At 42.9% G+C, this 15,535-nt stretch overlaps 1 protein-coding gene across 4 annotated transcripts in view; it reads right to left on the bottom strand.

Moving 5' to 3' along the window:
- Nucleotides 1-642: 642 nt before the first annotated feature.
- LOC144594283 (microtubule-associated tyrosine carboxypeptidase 1-like) overlaps nucleotides 643-15,535 on the bottom strand; it is a 125,729-nt gene continuing 110,836 nt past the window's right edge. For all 4 annotated transcript variants that reach the window (XM_078400567.1, XM_078400568.1, XM_078400570.1 and 1 more), the window contains 4 exons: nucleotides 10,617-10,749; nucleotides 8,656-8,961; nucleotides 5,937-6,034; nucleotides 643-3,994 (listed from right to left, as the gene is read on the bottom strand). In XM_078400567.1, the coding sequence (XP_078256693.1) occupies nucleotides 3,830-3,994; nucleotides 5,937-6,034; nucleotides 8,656-8,961; nucleotides 10,617-10,749 (702 nt within the window). In that variant the 3' untranslated portion in view covers nucleotides 643-3,829. The remainder of the gene's footprint in view (nucleotides 3,995-5,936; nucleotides 6,035-8,655; nucleotides 8,962-10,616; nucleotides 10,750-15,535) is intronic.

Raw genomic sequence — 15,535 nt, forward strand, 5'->3', positions numbered from 1 at the left:
GGCTGTCAGGCATGAGATTGGGGGAGCAGACAGTTGTGAGGTTGTGGTCTGAATGTCTTATTTAACCATACAAAATACAGGGGGAAGCTGGAAGAGGGGCAAGGCAAGACAAAGTGAGACAGGTAATAGGTGGACACAGACGAAGAGGGTGTTTGATGGACAGATGGTTGGGGCAAAGGCCAGAGATTAAAGCAGAAAGTTTGGAGTTGCAAATTGAGAAGCCAAAGGAAGGAATGTAGGAGATGGGGGAGCTGGGAAATTGGTGCATCCAGGTGGGGCTCAGGAGAGGGCATTGCAGAAAGAGGGGTGTGGGGAAAAAGTGGAGGGGGAGAGATAGAGGGAGTTGTTATAAGTTACCTAAAATTGGAGAATTCAATGTTCCCCAAACATAATGTCTAGCCAGCTTGTGCACTGACTGGGTTTTGTCCACTGCAAATCTATCCCTGGGAAGCTGGCCTGAGAATCACAGATCCCTGATGTGAGAGGTAACCACCTAATTTTTCTGAAGGACTGCCACATAAGTGTCTCAATGCAATTTGCATACAATTTGCACAATATTTAAAAACATTGTGTCCTTTTGCAATTGTCTACAATTTTATTAAGTACAATCAACATTTTTTAATCTTTGGGGCCATGTCTGATATTTTGAGGAACTGAAAAATGTGACATCTCTCGATCATTACAAATTTATTGAACACGACACAGTACAGAAACTGGATCGGGATTAAAAAAATCAGTCTTCTTCATTTTCTTCCATATTACATTTAAAGATGACAGTAAATTTCCAGAGTACATAAAAATCTGTTCTAAAAACACATTTAAGCCCTTAACTTCCTGTCCAGTTATGTGGAAGTACCTCCCGAGAGAGCAGAATTTCTCCTGCTGTGTGAACCCCGGGTTGCCAACACTCGAAGTTTGACCCTCTGTGTGAACCTTGGGTCACCAACACAGGGTTTCTTTGTCTCTCTGAACCATGGGTTGCTAACCATCAATGTTTAACCCTCTATCTAAACCCCAGGTCACCAATACCAGCTGGACAAATCTCTGGAGCTTTCATTACAAGTTTATTCATCTCCAATTGTCCCCCACCCTGTATAAACAGCCTTTATGTCCCCAAATCTGCAAAACCTCATTAACCCAATAAATAAGTTATTACAAAAAATGAAAACCCACCCTGCTATTATCATTATGATAATTTTCACAAAAAAATCGCACGACAGTCCCGATTAGCCGCTGATCCCAGTCTTTAAAGATTTTATTTTACCCTAAGAAGTGCAGGGATCATTAGCAATAAACAACGTCCATTTTGAGCAGGGTTAGTGTGCAAATGGGTGGATGCCTTGAGAATGTCCAACTGATACCACTGGTCAATGTGGTAGCTTACTGCTGAATGGTCATTGAGGATCCTGCAGATATCAGTGAAGCCAGAAGTCATGGGAAGGGGTGCCCAAACCTGAACTGAACCTGCCGGTAAATGTTTAGGGAAAAGGGGGAAGGCAGGCAAAGCAACCTCCATCCTTGACTATTTGGAAGAAAATCCCAAGAAATGTGGAACAGTTGGTGGGAATCTATGCCTGAATACCCCTCAAGACTCATGGTAACCCCACCCCAAAGATCTAGCATTCTCACATCTAGTGAAGGGAGATAATATTACCATGCTGCTGAGCACAGCTGCAATTGAAGCTGTCACCCATCCAGCTCTAGACTTCTCAGGGCATCCAGAAATATTTAACTGAAACCAAACCACCAGAGATTCCAACTTGGAACAGTGGATCATATCTTTATCCACAGTTATTTTTGTGTGTTATGATACAGTGATCTTCAGTACAAGGATCCCAATGTGGGCAGTTCCTTTTCATCAGCAGAAATCAGAAGTCCTAAACCTGATCTAGTTTAGGTACTGGCAAACATCACAGCTACCAAAGGATGCTCGCTGAGGGAGGACAGTCGACCTATCACTTAGGCACTGCTCTTAGTCACATTCCCCCTTTCTTTCCCTATAGCATTATTATTTTCCCCTTTAAGCATTATTACATTTTCTATCAAAATCCATTATTCTTTCTTTTGTCTTCTTCTCCTAAGTCCAAAGCACAACAGTCTACTAAGTTTATTTCATAATCCAAATCCTGACACTTTCTCCAATGTACTCCTGTCGACATCCTCTGTATCCACCTGAACTGTCTGTGTGACTAACCATGATTGTGTATTGTATCAAACACCTTCATCTAACTACATTGCTTTCTCTGCTCTAAGATGAAAAATCTCACAAGGCATCTAAAGATCCTACTTTATCTTTTTCAAATACCCCCCCCCCCCCCCCCCTACCATTTCCTATACATCTTTACTAAATGGTGGTGTCCAGAACTGAACACACTTATATAAAGTTTTAACATACTTTCCCATTGATAATGCATTAAATCCTATTTTAGAGCAACCAACCTAACCTGACCTGCACGCTTTGAAGGGCTTCACTCCGTCTGCTCCTGTACCACTTTTAACATGTTCCCATTTAATTTTGACTGTAACACAACCTATCACTTCGCACTTCTCCTAAAGTTTTCAACTGTATTTTACGAGTTTCATATTATTGTCAAGTTTTGGAATTAATCTCCTTGCATCCTAAGTGCAGCTCACTATTACAAATCACAAACCACCAACCCAGATAATTTGACAGGATTTACAAATGATACACAGCTATCACAATTGTCCACACCCCGTTGGACAATTTGCACCTCTTCCACCATCTCCTCGTTCCCAGATTTTCTCTGCTTCGCCATCCTGTTAAAATTTCACCATTGCCTTTTCCATTTCATCAAACCCTATATTCTGCTACCTTGCCTGCCCATCACCTTTTCTACTTGCCTGGTTCCATTATTCCATTTCCCATTTAATCACATCTTCCAAACACCACAGACCTCTCTTCCTGTCCAACTCCCAACCTTCTTCTCCCTGACACTGTATTTTCTAACGAGCTATTCATCATTATCATCATCTGGTTCAAATGGAAATCCATTAGCCAAAATGTTAACTATCTTCACCATGGCTGCCTCTCACCTCCTGGATGATTTTCCTTTATTTTTGGTTTCATTTTTAATTTGCATTTAAGCCTTTGCATGCTTGCAAAACATAAACAGGGAATTGCTTTAAAGGGGCGATGCTTCTCTGGAAGAAATGGAGAGCTCAGCCAGATTCATCCCCCTGCCTGAGCTGAGGACGGCCTTGCACGAGTTAAACAGTCTTAATCGCAGATATACTGTTGATGTTGATGCAAGTGTGTCTGGGGTTTTCTTTTCCATAATTTTTTCTTTTGTTCTCCCTCTCCATGAAGTAGTTAAAATAATTTTCTTTAAAAAGCAGCACCTTTGCAAACAATTAATACATTTAAATAGGAAAAACATGGCACATGGGACAGAAGTTAGGAGGTGAAGCTCCAGCTCCAGGCTTTGGCTTCAGTAGTTACAAATACCCAATTTTTTTTTCATACAAATCTCCAAGGATGCTCAAATGCATCACCACAAAAAAAAGCTATGGCCTCTGTGCCTTTGTGTTGGTGGTGTGTATATGTTTGTGTACTAGTGTAGAAATATATTATATGCATATATATATATATATATATATATATATATGATCAGATATGCACAATATGAGCAGGCCTGTGTAGAAATGTGTTCCTGTATGTGTGTGTGAGCATATGTATGTCTGTATCTATATATGTATATGTGTGTGGGTATGTGTGTGCATGCACCCGCACGCTGCAGTGAAATAGTGCATTTTAAAACAAAACAGAAGAGGCACCCTCCACCCTAGACATCTCCACTGCTGGCAGAGATTACTTGGGGATTAGCCTTAGCAGCTCCTCGTCCGTCAGGCCATTGATGGCTGTGATGTGGTGCAGCTGCTCCAGGTAGCGGGCCTGGTCTCGCATGAAGTGCGGGATCCGCGTGTGCTGCAGGACGGCGGATTTCTTCAGATGCTCCACATCCTCGAATGAAACCTGGGATATGGTGGAAAGGGGGAGATACGTATTATTGATCCTCCAGAGAGACACAAAGATAGCAAGATAAAGACGTTTCTGAATTGCATTGCTATTACTGCAGGAAATAATCCCAACATTAAAAACTGCTCATTAAAATTTTCAACTCTATCAGATACAAAGCTGTTGTATACAACTTTCTGAGGGGTGGGAAAGATTGTTAATCCCAATGACACCCGAGAGACGTGGAAATCCCGAAGTTCCCAGCAGGTCCTCGGAGATCACCAGCTGTCAGCAGTTTCCCAGCAATTGTACTGGAAAATGCAACACTCAAACCACACCTGCCAATGGCTTTGCGACTCAGTTCAATGAAGATGAACTGTTGTGAGGGTAAAAGGTTTTCTGATGCATTCATTGAGGTAACACATATATTAATTGTTAACAGGTATATTGAAACATATTTGATTGTTTTTCTGTGCATTTTAACTTAAAATCTTTTAAGACAATTAATATAATAAAATTATTAATATTTTCATACCATGATTAATTTGGACGCATTTTTTAATATATTTAAATGTTTTTTATATGTCAGAGATTTTCCACACTCTTGACAAATGGTAAGCCTAGGCACAGGGCTCGATTGGTGTCAAAGTATATTGGGAGGCCAGTCTTGGGAACTTACTCAAAGCAAGGATGGCGGGGAGAGGGATTATTGTATGGTGCTGTGGTTGTACTGAATTAGATCCAGGGGTTTGGAAGAGAGACAGACTGAATGGTAATAGAGAAAATTTAAGATCTTGGGCCCAGTCAACTGAATGGGTAAAAGAAGTAAAACAAAAATAGAAGCGATTGACAATAAAATGTTTACAAGGCACAATCATTCAGCTAAATGAGAGTTGAACCCAATTTTCCAGTAAAAGCCCAGTTTAATTATTGTATCATATCCTGAATGCAGCAGGCTCCAGAACAAGTGGTACAAGGTGAAAGATCCCCCTTAGAGATTCAGAGGCAGCATAGAATGGGTGTTAGATGGTATCATTCAGCTGAAGGAGCAGCTGATCACTGGAGTGGGACAGAGTTTGTTCACTGCTCGACCTGAGATGGTGATGATAGCTTCTTGTCTTTTCAGTCATGCGCCGGAAGAAGATTATCAGAAGAGGAGTGATGGCTTTCTCTCCCAGCGGAGATCGTCAGCGGAAATCATTCAGTTCCTTGAATGGAATGGAATACTTTGTCACATGTGACAAGGCACAGTGAAATTCTTTGCTTGTACATGTATATCCAATGTGACATTCTGCTCCGTAGGACAGATGGAGAAAGAAAGCTGTCTTATGTCTGCACTCCATTTTGCAACGTGGCAATTGCGAAGGACAGCAAGCTTTAAGAGAATGTAGGGACAGAAGGCAGGGCATCATTCTAACCTTGCAGCAGCCCAAAATAAAATCGGCAGCTTGACCTTGCAAGAGCCCTGCATTCAAATGCAGAGGCATCATGCTTATTATTATTATTATATTCAGCATTGTAAGTCATGTTCAAAACTCCAACTGGATGACTTTCAACTTTATATCTCTCATATCAGGAAACATCTGCCAATATATTACCACCAATGTCAGTGACTGTAAGAATAAAACTTGCAATGACTCATTGTTTTATGAAATGAAGAGGGGAGCAGGATGCAAGGCCTAAGGGAGAGTAAATAATAATGGAGAGTAGATACTTTTATTCAAAGAAGTAATGGACCAATATGGACTCAAAGTTTAACAAGGCGTTGGAAAGACGCAGGTGTCCCGTTGACCCCTACCATGAATCCACTCTGTTGTACTGTACACCATTCTTGCATGTTGAGTTATTCGTTGGCATGTGTTACAAAGCTCCCCCGCTACCCCCACCAATGGCGAATTGTAAGGCTCATACAACAAGTAGCTGAGTGAGAAAAACCTTGTAGTAGGGTAGATACGCTTACCTTCCCCAGTGCCACCAGCATCTTGAAATCAATGGTCTTCCGGTATCGTAGGAGCATCAACACACCATCTAGATATACCTGGTCCTTACTGAAACAGCCTGCAGACAACAGAGACCCAAGATGTGAGTGAGGCACGGCTCATACCAGACCAAGGACACCATAAACATCACAAAGACGTATAGAATGTTCTTCATACATTCTGTGAAAAATAACTTGGGGAGACAATAGGTTTTGAAGCTTTCCTATGTCAATTAAACATTGAGTCTTTAGGAAATTACAGTTATGGGCTAACTGGGATATGGTATACATATGTGTAACAAATGCATCATGACCTAGACATGCACTTACATAACTTTCTGAGCATCATTCAATTGGACAGTGATTTGTTTGTTGGAGGAGAAACATAATTACAAACATTTTCTGGTCATATGATTTCATTTGGACGTTAGACCGGGCACTTTCTGTTGACAGCAATGTAATTTTCCATAGCAGCGCTGCATGGAATTACTTGATTTTCTGTGTGGAGCTGTGCAGGAGGGGACTTCGACCATGTTATCCCGGGAATGCCGTCATACTGGTTGCTACTGTGACAATAGGGTCTCTACACTATGGTGCTGAACTATGCCAGCAATGTAAAACAATTTCAGAATCAGAATCAGAATCAGAATAGCCTTTATTGTCATCCATAAAATGTCTTTTGGACGAAATTCCATTACGTACAGTCCAACAATAAGAGCAATAAAAATAAGCAATAACACACACAATCACAAACCAACACAAAACAAAAAAAAGAAATATCCATCAGTGAGTCTCCTCCAGTCACCTCCTCACTGTGATGGAAGGCCAGAATGTCATTTCTCATCCCCTGCCGTCTTCTCCCACGGTCGGGCTGTTGAAGTTGCCTCGTTCCAGGCCGCGCCGGACGGCGAAAGGTCCGCAGCGGGCCGACCCAAGCCCCGCGATTCGGGGCGGGCGAAGACGCTGCCAGTCGTGGCTCCCAACATTGATGCCCCCGCCGGGCAGAGAAAAATCCCGCGGCCGGTTCCAGGCCGCGCCGGACGGTGAAAGGTCCGCAGCGGGCCGACCCAAGCTGAGTGAACCGGGGCGGGCAAAGACGCTGCCGCTGCCGGAGCTCCTGGTGTCAGCCCCCACCCAGGGGCCTGCGAGCTTCCAATATCCCCACGGCCCGCGGCCGAAGAAGCCTTCGGAGTCTCCGAAGGCGAGTCGCAGCCGCTCTCGCAGCGCCACCACAGCCTCCGAAGACAGCCAGCTCCGCAGATGGTGAGTACAGTCCGCAGGCTCTGCGAACCAGAGCCCAGGTGGTCCTAGCTGGAGGCCGCCAGCTCCAGGTGTTTGGCCGATGGTAGGCCGCAGCGGGAACGGAGACACCACCCAGAAAAAAAGGTCGCGTCACCGTTCGGAAGAGACAATTTTGCAGTCCCCCACCCACACATAGTACACAACCACAAAAAACACTACATCACATCTAAACACAATAATTAAGACAAAAAACAACAAAAAACACAAAAGACAAACGGACTGCAGGTGAGCCACAGCTGCTAGCCCCTGATCTTAGATAGGGAGACCTCTGTGAAACAATCCAGATGCAATCTCAGCTGATTACTATATTATTGAATGTGATATCTCCACTCTTGTACTTAAATCCTTTTGCAATAAAGGTCAACTCACTAGTCACGTTCCAGATGTTTGCTGAATCTGTTTATTAACCAGTGATTCATGAACAAAAACAGAAGCTCCTCCAACAACTTTCAATTCCGTATGTTAAAAAATATTCTGCTTTTCTAACTTTCTCACAATATTGATGCCTTACTATTTTACAGTCAATATCCCAGGCTTCAGATCCTTGCCTGTTCAGAGCCTGTCTATATCCCCCAACACTCCTCTGCCTCCTCTTCATAGCCCATTGTGCTACCCAACTTTGTATCATCAGCAAAACTTGATATTTTATAAATCTCTTCATAAGTTATAGGTGCAGAATTAGGCCATTCGGCCATCAAGTCTACCCCGCTATTCAATTATGGCTGATCTATTCCTCTCAACCCCATTCTCCTGCCTTCTCCTCTTAACCCCTGACACACATACTAATTAAGAATCGGTCAATCTCCGCCATCCATTGACATGGCCTCCAAACCTGTGGCAATGAATCCCACAAATTCACCACCCTCTGACTAAAGACATTCCTCCACATCTCCTTTCTAAAGGTGCGTCCTTTTATCTTGAGGCTTTGGCCTCTGGTCCAAGACCCTCCCACCAGTACTCACAACCTGCCAGCTCAGTGACTCGTTGTTTCCCATACTTTGAATTCTGTTCTTCCATTCCACGCGTGAGCTCTAATCTTGTTTAATGATCTCTTCACTGGCACCTTATTGAAGACCTGAAAATCCAAATGTATAACTTGAATTGTTTTGCCCTTATCTATCCTACCAGTTACAACTTTGAAAAGCTTGTGACAGCTTTGTCAAGAACTCTATTAGTGCGGTAAAGACAGCTGTAATCAAGCTGGGACATGCTGGTTATGGTAAAAGAGATAGAGCTTCGGACAGTAAATGACACTGTTACACATTACTTAGGCATTTCCATGTAGAGAAATATCAATTAGTGAGTTTGCAATAAGCATAAACCTTCCTCTAAAATACAAAAAATAGTGACGGCTAAATTGTAGCAAGAAACTAGCTTAAGAGACATCAGTGTACGTGACCTGGTAGTGCAGTATCTGTTTGCCCTCTCTTGGCTCGCACGCAGTACTCCCATCGAGTGTTTGGGTCCTCGACAAACTTAGCAATGTCTTGAAAAAGTTGGCAGAAAGGCATCCGACTGGCCTGGAACACTGTGTAGTAGAGCAGAGCTGCTCGCCACAGGAATGGGTACTTGCGGTATAGCACGCTGTTTAAGCTCGCCAGGCCCTCTTCTGTTGGGTTCGCCGGCTTCAGGCTGTACAGCTTCCTGCCTGCCGCACTATGCCAGGCCTGATGGCTGTTATTGACACCCCGAATATAGTGCGTTCCTGATACAAATACATATTTTGAGTAAACAAATGGAGAGAGAAAGCTTCACCACAACACAAGGACAGCTCTGTCACCAGTATCATCATAGGGAGAAAGGTCAACACAATTTCAGTCAAAACAGGCAGAAATTTACCAAAAGCTTGGCAATAAATAATCGGACCCTCTCCAGCACAGGTAAACTCTGGGAACCCAGGAACTGCTTGTGATGAAGAGGGAGATTTAAATGGACAGCCACCTCCCATCCCTCCTTAAAGAAGCAGGAGGAAAAATGTCTGTGATTGGAAAGTGATAATACAGCTCGACATATTTTGCATGGAAATCAAGAATTGTATCAATTGACTTCAAATAAGGAAGGTTTGTCATGAAGATTTTAACATGTACAGTGTGGCTTTCAGTGAGATCTGGAGGACAGGGATTGTAACCCCATGAAAATTCCAACAATGGGATGTGAAGATGCATTTGGTGGGATGACACAGTGCAGGGAATTATGCTGTTCAAATCAGGCAGAGGCTAGGTTTGACCCCTGGTTGACCCATAATTCAGATGTGTGGTGAACTGTGAGGCAGATACTAACAGACTTCAAAGAAGGCATAGACAAGGTGGTGGAACAGGTACATAGATGACAGAAAGTTAATGCTAAGTTATGTGAAGTGTTACATTTTGATAAGAAGAGTGTGAAAAGGCAACATAAACAAAAGGGGTTTAAAATTATTTTTAACACAAACTAACGGGGTTCTAAATTCTGAAAGGGGTAAAAGAACAGGAAGGTTTGGGGTTGGATGTGCATTGTCCACTGTATGTAGAAGGCAAGTTGAAAAGCAGGGTTTGTTCTCCTTGGAAAAGAAAAGGCCCAGAGAGGATGTGATATACTGAAAGAGTAGATGGAAAGAGGAAATGTTCCCACTGGTGGAAAGGTCGGAAAATTAGACTGACTGCAAACAAACAAAAGGGTCACGAGGAAAAAATGTTTTTTGCGTAGAAAGTGGTCAGGGTCTCGAATGTACAGCTGGAGGAGTAGTACAGGCAGATTAATTGTGGTGTAGGAAAGGGAGCAGATTAAGTGTCTTAGAGAGAAGAATTTTGAGCTGTGGGGGGGATGTGGAGGAAAGGACTTTCTGAAATGCAGTTATATAGAGCCAGTACGTTGGGCCAAATAGCCTCTTTCAGTGCTATAGTTATTGTAACATTCTATGCCAATAGACAATAGGTGCAGGAGTTGGCCATTCGGCCCTTCGAGCCAGCACCGCCATTCAATGTGATCATGGCTGATCATTCACAATCAGTACCCCGTTCCTGCCCTCTCCCCATACCCCCTGACTCCGCTATCATTAAGCGTGAGCATGAACTGTTGGCATGAACTGGGCTAACACTTGTGCTTTTAGGCACAACAGCAGCCAAGGTTCTTGCTCCTTTACCCATTCCAGTGACCCCCATTACAGATGTCTACATGGAACCGGTCCAGCACTGGCTCAGGGTCAATCACAATAACCACCGTGGCTCAATTACATTGTCACAATAACAAACAACAGAAGGTATCCATAGGAACTAGAGTCAAAGACATCAGGAGAACACAGAAGAAAATTGCACGGAGAGGGCAAAGATGACAAAGCACAAAACGTTCTTCGATCCTACCCGGTTAGTTTTGGACACGGACCTATTTCATGCCGCAGCATCCCCTCCAGCCAGTGCTGACGAGCACCCGCCAGGTTAATGGTAAGCGTAGGCCGACAGTTCTCCACCATCATCACCGCCTGAGACAGCAGATCATCACTCAGCCGCACCACCACCTGCAGAGGGAGAGAATGTGGGGCATTCAGATGGACAGGCACTGTTCATGGATATCAGGTAAACCCATCAGGCCTTGCCTTGTGACTTCCAACCTATATAACCGATATCAACCAGCGTCTGCAGTTCCTTCCAAAACATATAAAGTGCCAGTTACAGGAGCATGCCAGTTCGTGAAATGCCAGATTACTAGTTTTCACTGTGCTTGTGCAGAGTGCTCAATCCTTCGAGGAGAGGTTGTTGGTGTTGAAAATGGGAAGGTACAGACAGAAGGGAGAGCAGCCCTGTTCTGTTGGAGCTCTTCTAGTAACAAATAGGCAGGGACCATCAGCTCCAACTCAGAGAGCTTTGTGATAGCATTAACTTCTGGAGATAAAAAGAAAAAATGCTGGAAACACTCAGCATGTCAGGCGATATCTGCAAAAAAAACAAAGTTAAGGTTTCAGGTCAAAGACCCTTCATCAGAACTAGTTCTGACATCTAATGAGTATTTCCAGCATTAATCATTTTTATTTCAAATTTCCAGCATCAGCTATATAAACAAATTTCAGTAAACTTTTGGATGATTATGCGGCCATGATGTCAGAGTCTGCAATATTCCTAGGTACAAATGTAACATCAAAGAACTTTAGATTCATAAAGTTGTGCAGCACAGCAATGGGTCTATTTAACAGGTTAAGTAACACACAGCTATTGATGAATAGCAATGCCCTGCCTTGCAGTGCCACTTTCTGCTAGTGGAGACAAAGATCTTCAATGCCCCTCGATGTCCCCGAGGTTGGGACACACTCAAAAAAATGAATATAAATCAAATAAACAATTCAAAGAACTTACATCAGTAATTTAGAAAAAATAAAATAAATCACTTGAAATGGTTTAAAACTTAGTTAAATAATTAAATATTGCAACACAAACTTACCTTATCTTTAAATCAGTCTGAAGAAGGGTTGCAACCTGAAATATTATCCATTGAGTTACACCTGCATTTTGTGTCTATCTTCAGTATAAACCAGCATCTGCAGTTCCTTCCTGCACATATTACATTATCCTTACCTCGCTACCTCATAGCCTTAAAATCTCTGTTCAAGTGAATGGTTTTGTGAGTCCTGGCCAGCCCTAATGCACTGGGGATCCATGAGCAGATTCCCAGAAGAAGTGCCATGATTCCCAGCAGCCCTGTGCTCCACAGCTGAGCTTCATGTGTTGCCTGGCAGGGGCTCTGCAGTGCCGCACAGACAGGGCATCACGGGTAGAGTCTCTGCCAGCAAGCTTTCAGCAACTCCTAACCCTGCGTCAAGCCTCCCTGGCGGGGTCACGTGATAACCAGCAGCTCTTTCCGCTGATATTATTTATTGGAAAATGTCACTGCACAAAAATGACACTTTTGACATTATCTAATCGGTAGAGTTGCAAATATCTCATCCTGTCAGCTTTACGACTTGCTTCCACAATAAATGTTTCCTTGTACAGTGTGCAGTCTTTTATTTCCAAAACACTTAGCTTGTACATTTTCATAAAATTCTGCTTCTCGAAAATATGCTGGGAGCATGTTTTCTGTTCCCCTGGCTACAAACTTTAACTTGTTTCCATTTTTTTTATCTACTCCACCTTCCTTCTCACATAGCTGCTGCTGTGTTACTGCAGCATTTTGTGTTTATCTTCATTTCAAACAGTTTCCATCTCACTTTATCTGTTCCATACCACTCTAACTCTAATCCACCCATATTGCATGCCTTAAGTCTGGATGGATAACCAGCTAACTAGTCTGTGAACCTATAGAATCATACAGCAGAGAGACAGGCTATTCGGCCCACTGGGTCTGTGCTGGCCATCAACCATACATTTACTCATCCACTTTTACTCATCCCAGATTTCCTTCAATTTTGCAAAATGTTACCATCCACCTGCACATTGGGAGAGATTTCCTATAGCTAATTAATCTACCAAACCACATGTATTTAGGATGTTGATGGAAACTGGAGCACCCAAAGGAAACCAACGGCACTGGAAGAACATGCAAACTCGACACACTTAGCACCGGAGGTCAGGATTGAATCACATAGATGCTGAAAATCTGTAACAGAAACTGAAAATGTCAAACTACTCAATAGGTCAGCAAGGTACCTCATTAGAAGGGTCGCAGACCTGAAGCATTAACTCTGTTTTTTTCTCTCCGCAGGTGCTGCCTAACCTGCTGAATATTTCCAGAGATTTCTGATTCAATTTGCATTCGGTTTCTTTTCGAAAGAACCGTAGAGCTCTCTGCCATTGAACACAAGAGAAACAGGGCTAGTCTCTTAAATAACATTTCAGTGCTGGTTAGAATCTAACCCTTCTGTGAAAGCAGTTGATATTTGGATCAGATGGTTAAAATTCATGGATTTTAAACATTGTGTTACTGTTAGCTATAACAAAATCTCCTGTTAAAAAGACCATTTGATATTGATAACTGCCATTAACTTTCTTAAAAGTGTGTAGAATTTCTCAATGTTGTATTGTGTCAGTGCCTTATGTTTGAGGAGTGATATGTTTTTCGGCATGGATGAAACAATTTTTGAAGCCAAAATTTCCTCAGGGGCGGCCCAGTATTTACAGGGGGTCCTTGTCCGTGTGCTGAGTTCAAGTCAGTACTTCTGAATCACCAGCACAATTAGAACACATCCTTCTCAGCAATGACCTTGGGATGAACTGTAATTGGAGCAGAAATGCTGGGAATCTGCCACAGTGCTGCTGCCAGTTAGGCAGGGCTCGAATTAATGGGGATCAGCCACTCTTGGTTTAGAGCATGGGAACTTATCATCTTCCAGCCAATGTGAGGGTACATCCCACCCAGTTACCACCAACCTGCAAACACAAGCTGCCTTACATTCACGCTAACCAACATGGTTTATATATTAATTAGTATCGGCTCTTCTCAGCGGAAATATTTTGGCTTTACTTCCCTCTGATGTTCTCCCTTCTTTTCCAATGGGACTAGCCCATGCTGGGATATGGTTACAAGTACACAATTAGATTTGCAGGATATCATTCATGTGGCTAATCTTCAAATTGCCAGCCTAGGGATGAAAGGCTGTCACGTAGAATGTTGTTCTTGCTGAGGGCATGATTGAGACAAACTTACATTTCTTTGATTCGGTTTAATTTTGATCCTTCTCACAAACAGCAACCTTAAAGCAGTGCATCCAGTTCTGATCACTTTGCTGATAGTGACACTATTTCACTATTCACAATATGGCTACTATTAAAAAACTTCACTGTGAAGAGATGCTCAATGTCCAGAATTTTTGAATGGAGCCATATCAATGCAAGTCTTTCTTCGTCCTGTGGCAGACACAAGGATACAATGCAGATGGCAGGACATTTGCTCAACTCCTACTTTTACATTGACCCACGCACTCAACAATCCCCTTCTCTCCACATCCCCATAACTTACCTTCTACTACCCTTCCATGCCCCCAAGCCCTCTCTACCTTCTCTTGACTCTTGACCCCAGGTAGTTTTGTACCATCAGCAACCTAGAAACCCCATTCCTGATCACCATTTACTATTCTGGTGCAACTGATGAATCAGTACTTCTCCATGTTGAACAATATTTGGAAGAAACACTGAAAGTAGTAAAGTCACAGATTTACTCTAGGTGTGGGACCTTCAAAGTCCGTCCCTAAGAGCTGACTGATTCCAAAGAACATTGATGAGGCAAGTCGTGTGGCTATCCCTATAAAGTACCTTGTCCACACTGGGCATACACTTGGCTGAGGTGTTCTGGACTAATTGATTTTGAAGTGGTAAAGAATAACTAGCAGTCTTTGCTTTAATCAGGATGAATGACAGCTGCACGATTTTGCCTTCCAGTCAGCTTTCCAGATTCATTGGAACAGCAGCAACAATGTTCATTGGCTTTTACTTGTAAAGCCAGACAGTCTGGTGACATCTGTTATACTCCCCCGTGGCTTAACAATAACAGGCAGCAATTTATACAGCAAAGGGAATCATAAAGCCTTGAGGCAGCTTTATCCAGAGTTGTTAGACTTAAGTTGAAGGTGACAGTGATATAGCCTGATGAGAGGGCATGGAAAGGCAGTAAAAAAGTGGTGCAAAATGAATGAGAAGAAAATGAGAGAGAAAAATTGATGGTGTAATAGAATAATAGTTGGCAGGAAATGGGTGTGATAAATAAAGGGAGAGGGAAAAGAAAGAGACAGTCTCAGAGTAAAGTGCCACAAAGCACAGAGGTCCTGACTCTTTTAGTTTAGTTTAGAGATACAGCGTGGAAACAGGCCCTTCCGTCCATCGAGTCCACACCGACCAGCGTTCGTTCCCCACACATTAACACTATACTACACACACTCGGAACAATTTACATTTAAACAAAACCAATTAACCTACAAACCTGTATATCTTTGGAGTGTGGGAGGAAACTGAAGATCTCAGAGGAAACCCACGCGGTCACGGGGAGAACTTACAAACTCCGTACAGACAACACCCATAGTTGGGATTGAATGAGGGTCTCCTGTGCTGCAAGCGCTGTAAGGCAGCAACTCTACCGCTGCGCCACTGTGCCACCCACCAGGAAAACTGGAGTTGCTGAAAATGCATATAACGTGTTAATGGTGATTTAATGCACTAAGGGTTTAGCTGAACAGCCAATGTCTGGGAGGCTTTTCTCCTCGTCATTGTTCTTGCATCTACTGTCATCTTATTGAAAGGTAGAACAGGAACATTGGGGCCTATTCCTTATTTTCTTCTTTTCCTGCGAAAGGTAATTGCCAGGCAAATACAAAACGTCAG

Source organism: Rhinoraja longicauda, chromosome 6 (genome assembly GCF_053455715.1).
Source record: "Rhinoraja longicauda isolate Sanriku21f chromosome 6, sRhiLon1.1, whole genome shotgun sequence".
Lineage (NCBI taxonomy): Eukaryota > Metazoa > Chordata > Chondrichthyes > Rajiformes > Arhynchobatidae > Rhinoraja > Rhinoraja longicauda.